A 5,936-nucleotide genomic window follows, 5' to 3' on the forward strand; every position below is an offset into this window, starting at 1 on the left:
TAAGTTCAAACATCATAAATTAAGTCTTCATATGTCAGCTTCTTTATTCTTCTGTCATGTGTCTCTCTTCAAGCTAGCTGTCTTCTCCTACTCACCTGCGTGCATGCTAAAAGTCAGCTACGCTGAGTGAGTTCTAGTTAACCAGGCAACATACATTACATTCACATATATCAGTATCCGAAGACACGTATTGTATGCTTAACTTACCTTTAATTCATACACTCTTGCATTCTTACTTTATTACTTTCATACTTTCATATTTTACTTCTTTCTTGCTTTATCTTACTAATACATTGATCGATGTCGAAAGGTCAATCAAAAACATTTGTAAAATACCTTTAATAGCTAGGGCAAGTAAGGTGTCGAATCCACAGTGAATCAGTGGAAAGTGCTAATCAAGTTCAATACTTAATAATTAATTAACTAAGCGGACAAACGATGTCAAGCGGTTTAAAGAGTAGTTTGTAAACAATTATATGAAAATAATCAAACTCCAGAGTTCGGGTTTTGCAACAATTTAAGGAATTGATAAACTTCTTTGGACGGTTTCTTATAAAATATGTAAATCAAAAGACTTAATGATTGATTGTGTTGATCGTTAGAACTGAATCCGAACAATTGACACGACTTAATGAAAATCTAATTGATAATTGGTTTTACTTGTTGAAACACAAAATCAATAATATGGTTAATGATAAACGGGTCAATGACGAAAGAACTTAATCCTAATTGTTGATGACCACAAATCAATAACTGACAAAAGATTGAGCAATCAATTAATAAAAACCATTGAAGCACAAAAGCAAACACAAAGAATTGATTAACCGAATGATTACTCAATTCCAAATCCAAAGTTCAAGTTTAAAATATCAAAACCTAATCATGCAACTCAACCATACACCGGAGATGGTTATGAAGCCTTTATCCTTGCATCTTGATCTTCATGCTCTTGATGGTTGTGTTGAGGAATGATTTCATGGATCAATTGAATGATTAAAGTGTGTTATGATGGTGGAATATCGCCTCCAAGAAGTCCCAAAACTAATGAATATTGGATGATCTCGATTTTAGGGTTTTTGGGCTTCAAATATGGAAGAAAATCACCCAAAAACCTATTTTCCGTCAGACCAGACCATAAGCTACGGTCTAGCCACCGTAGCTTACGATCAGACCGTAAGCTACGGTCTGTGATGACTGCTTTACGGTCCTGCTAGGCAAAAACTGTTTTCTTCATAAAATCTTTGTTTCAACTCCGTTTTCCTCCCCGTTTGCGGCCACGTCTTCGTATTTCAATTCTCTATCATCTCATTGATTATCACTTTCATTTCCGATCCATCATGAATGCTCCAAATTAGCTTCTTTAAGCTCCGTTAAGCTCCATTAAGCTCCGCACACCTGTAACCACAAACACACTCAAAGTAATCGTGTTCACCATATATAACTAATCAAAACAAACGACTTTACACACTTAATACACATGTTTCTACCCACACATCACATCCCCACACTTATCATTTACTTGTCCTCAAGAAAACTCTCATGCAACACATACACCTCGATCGACGGTTCATCAATTATCAGTATTAATACTAGTGAGGTATAAGGTCATACCCGATTCCCAAGAACTGAAACTGTCAAGGTGGATAACCCAACAAATAATTTAATGATACATTTTAAAACTTTTGAAACCGCCCAAAAGAGTGTACTTTGTTTCCGGTTAAGGCACACATGGTCATACCCCTCATAATATAATATCTCTCCTCTCGGTTTAATATCTGGACTAGCAAAAGATGTGCTAGTATCACTCTGATCTCAATATCACTCATAAGCAAATATTCATCCATAAAGCTGCTTTGACACAAATGCAAATCAAGAGGTCTTAAAAGGGTTGTAACGGGGCCAAGTGTAAGGGTATGGAAGGGAATTTTTGAAGTAGCTCAGACGATCCGATCCGGCTTATTACAAAACAACTAAATAAACAATGACTTAATTTATTCCAACGACAACAACTAACAAACTCATTGACTTTCATTTACAACCAATACTGACTAGAACATTGACTCTTTTTGAGCTTTTCTTTTTTTTTTCTTTTTTTTACATAAACGAACTACTGAATACATAACGGAATATACATAGACATATTTTTGGCTTTTTCCTCAACCTTTTTTTTAAAGCATAATAACGTAATGCTTAATACTGGAACAAATACAAATACAATTACAAATAAACCTAGTAAGCCGGATCGTCTCGTAACATAATGTCGGGGTTAACCAAATGAAAAATAAGTCCAAGAAAGGTTTTCTAAGGGAGCCAACCCCCCGCCCCTCACATTAACCATCCTCACATGTATAATGCATAAGGCCCCAACCCCTCAGTACCCACACTCTCGCTCATTCAGACGAGGCTTAACCTAATTGCCTCTATCACTTTTGCATTTTGCCAACTACGATCCTGTAATCCATGAACATCAATGAAAGCACTCAAATGACATGTGTGTACTATATATTATATGTGTATTATATATATTTGGGTCAACTCACACACGTACCGGAGGAATAGGGTTGACGATATAAACATGTTTACCTTTCCCCATGACTCGTTATCCCCATCTAAACGGTTCATTTTAATTTTCTGTTTTTTGAAAAACATTTTCATGGGAAGACTTTCGAGAAGCTTAAAAATTGACCATGACCAAAGACCTCTATTTGGCATTAATACTAACAATTAACAATTTACAATTCCGGCTTTTGCGCACAATCAAGCTACTCTTAAGGCTAAAAAATTTTAATTTCTCCATCCCCACACCTGAGATTTACATTGCCCTCAATGTAACTCAGATTTTCAAAAACAGATGCGAACACGGGATATTATACCAATTTCATTCAAGGGACAACCAATTACCCATATCCGGATTTAAATAAAGTTGCATACCATAAAATAAACACATAAAGTTTTAAGCAAACATAAACATAAACACCACCCACACGACCAAAAAAAGTTCATCACGCCACCCAACCACCCATAAAAATAAATATTAAACAGTCAACAACAAATAAAATATAGGGAGAGACACATGGACCTGATTCAAATCTCTTATGTCAATCGGGTCCTGTTGATGAGTACTTTTGCAACCTTGACCCATACTTCTTGAATATGATATGACAATATCTATTTCACCGAATCTTGACAAAACCACCATGATCTTCCGCACACTTAGGGTTCACTATGACCATAAAACATGAACAAAAAGTAACACGCATAAAGAAAACCAAAAATAAAGAAAACAAAACAAAAAGGTCGGGTTGCCTCCCGGTCAGCGCTAAGTTTTTGTTAAGGTCTTTAGCCAGACCGTTACCTCATTTTATGGTTATGGTGGTCTAATGGAGTGCTTACATTCCTCCACCTCATTCTTCTTACTTCTCCAACATAATGGTAGCTCTAATGCTTCCCACCTAGGCCCAAAACATGCCAACCTTCTTTGTTCATTCTCGAATCCTGGTGGCTTCTTTACCTTCTCCTTCTTTGGTGGTTTCTTCTTGTATGTTCCATCCTTTTCCTCATTGACCACTTCCATCACCATCTTAGTATTGTTTATTGAACTTATTCTTGCTCCACTTTTTACATCTACTGCATTTAACTCTTCCTTCTCTCGTTCACGCTTAGACCTGTCAAAATAAACATTTTTCTCCTTTTTGGTGTCATCCTCACATGTACGAGGAAGACACCCATTAGTAGCACATGACCTAGAATATTTATTTTCAAAAGAATAATCATATGAATTTGAAAATATACTTAAAATTAACTTATGGTTGCCGAAGGTCATGCAAACTGTTCCGTCTTGGTAGTTAATCTGAGCATTTGAAGTAGCCAAAGACGGTCTCCCCAATATCACACGTGGTTCTTCTTCCTTCTCAGCTGGTGCATAATCAAGAACGAGAAAGTCTTCCGGATAGTAAAAATCACCAACCTTTACCGCAACACCAACCAGCTTCCCCCGGGGTCGTCTTCGAGTGAAATCAGCTAACACCAAGGTGGTGTCAACTTCCTGTAAAGGCCCGAAGTCAAAATAATCATACACACTCCCCGGTATAACACTTACACTTGCACCATAATCAACTAACGCCTTGGTGGTCTTGAACTCGCCAATTTGAATGGGAATAAGTGATGCCCCCGTTTCAAATTCTTCAACCGTGTCATTCTCCACACTATCTTCGATTGTGATGGAATTGACGTGCGAATTTTTGGAGTTTGACGAACTACTACTTTGATGGCTCGGATTCTTTAAAGTGTCACTCGGTAGTTTGGATGGATTTCTCTTTAGGCTTGCCATTTCTTCTGCCAGTTGACTCACCTGTTTATCTCTTGCAGCATTTGCCTTCTCTTGGAGTTCCATCCTCTGATTCATTTGCTTCAATAACTACATTACATCCTTAATCGACTCCTCTTTGTTACCCGAAGAATTCCCTTGCCCCTACTGATAACTCTTTTGATAACCTTTATTGTAACTCCCCGAATCTCTCTGATTGTACCCACTCTGACCGCTGCCCGAACTATTACCGTACTGTTTCTGGTTCGACTGATAACCTGTCTTCTGAGAACTGCCCTAAAAATTCGGGTTCTGTTGTGTGTTCGGGTTTCCATAGCTGAAGTTTGGATGATTCCTGAGGCCCGGATGATAAGTATTTGAGTTCATATTATTGTATTTCCTTTCACCCTGCACATAGTTGACCTCTTCTTCTTCAATTTCTTCATCTTGAACAACCCCACAACTCGCAACCTCGTGTCCTAATTCCCCACAACCTTCACATATCGGATATGTTATTCCAGAATTTCCGGCTTCTTGTACACCTGCAACCAACAACCTATCCATCTTCTTTTCCAATCTATCCATTCTATCATCTGACCCGTGACTTTCGACTACTTTTACCACTGACCTTTTTGACATCCTGTTCGAATGTGCTTGTCTCTTCGAATTACTCGCGTGTCTCTCCAAATGTCCCCAATCCTCGTTTTCGTCATTTTCAAGGAAAGATCCATTCGTGGTGCTTGGAGATCACGAACATCATAATTTGAGAGACTATCATGAAATGCCTTTATCAATTCCCATAAGGCAATCCCATGATATGGAAAAGTCCTCAACAATTGTTTAAACCTTTGTAATGATTCATAGAAGGTTTCACCGGTGATCTGCTGAAAGTTTCGAATGTTGTTGCATGCCTCTGTGGTTCTCTGGGGGTATAATACTCATCTAAAAACTGTTGTGCCAAACTCCCCAAGTGAAAATACTAGCATATGGCAACGATAGAAACCACTGCTTTGCCGCGTCTTTCAAATTGAATGGGAAAACTACCATCTTCACCTCTTCCGCAGTAAAACCTTGAGTCGAGATGAGTGCGCATATCGAATTGAAATCACTCAATTGTAAGTATGGTTCTTCTGTAGCCTTTCCATGAAATGTCGGTAATCTCGTTAAACTATTCCGCCTTACCGAAAAAGTTCTTCCCCGTCTGACTGGAATGATGATTGGTAGAGGATTCGTAGCCACTTGTGGAATGAAACGGCTTTGAACGCCTCTGACTGGCGGTGGAACAAACGCCCTTGGAACTCCATCATCAAAATCATAATACGGCTGTTCATGGTGTTGTTGCCGTCTCGGTGTTCGATCTCTCTGATTTTCTGGATGATTCTGTCTAATTTCTTGGTCATCACGGAGATCTTGTTGCTGATATCGATCCCACTGTTCATCTCTACGCTCCTCCTCATCCTCATAATCGTAACCAAAATCGTCCCTTATGTGCAAATTTTCCACCCGTGCACGAGCACGATCAATCTCGGGTCTTTCCTCTCTCAAATCATTGCGTCTTTGATGGTTCACTGGAGCTGATCTGATTGACAAGTTGTCATCCATGTTCCTGGGATTACGGTTAGCATTTCTT

At 38.6% G+C, this 5,936-nt stretch overlaps 1 protein-coding gene across 1 annotated transcript; it reads right to left on the bottom strand.

Moving 5' to 3' along the window:
- Positions 1-934: 934 nt before the first annotated feature.
- On the bottom strand, positions 935-4,808 carry LOC143594479 (uncharacterized). The gene is made up of 2 exons (XM_077073788.1): positions 2,162-4,808; positions 935-1,806 (listed from the first exon to the last, which is right to left on the bottom strand). The coding sequence occupies exon 1, from the start codon at positions 4,403-4,405 to the stop codon at positions 3,368-3,370; it is 1,038 nt and encodes a 345-aa protein (XP_076929903.1). The 5' UTR covers positions 4,406-4,808; the 3' UTR covers positions 935-1,806; positions 2,162-3,367.
- Between the last annotated feature and the right edge of the window lie 1,128 nt (positions 4,809-5,936).

This window comes from Bidens hawaiensis, unplaced genomic scaffold, assembly GCF_021521415.1.
Source record: "Bidens hawaiensis isolate Kalapana, Puna unplaced genomic scaffold, B.hawaiensis_p1.1 tig00043684_1, whole genome shotgun sequence".
Classification (NCBI taxonomy): domain Eukaryota; kingdom Viridiplantae; phylum Streptophyta; class Magnoliopsida; order Asterales; family Asteraceae; genus Bidens; species Bidens hawaiensis.

Coding starts and splice junctions, on each gene's coding strand:
- LOC143594479 (XM_077073788.1), bottom strand. CDS start 4,405: ATGAATCAGAGGATGGAACTCCAAGAGAAGGCAAATGCTGCAAGAGAT.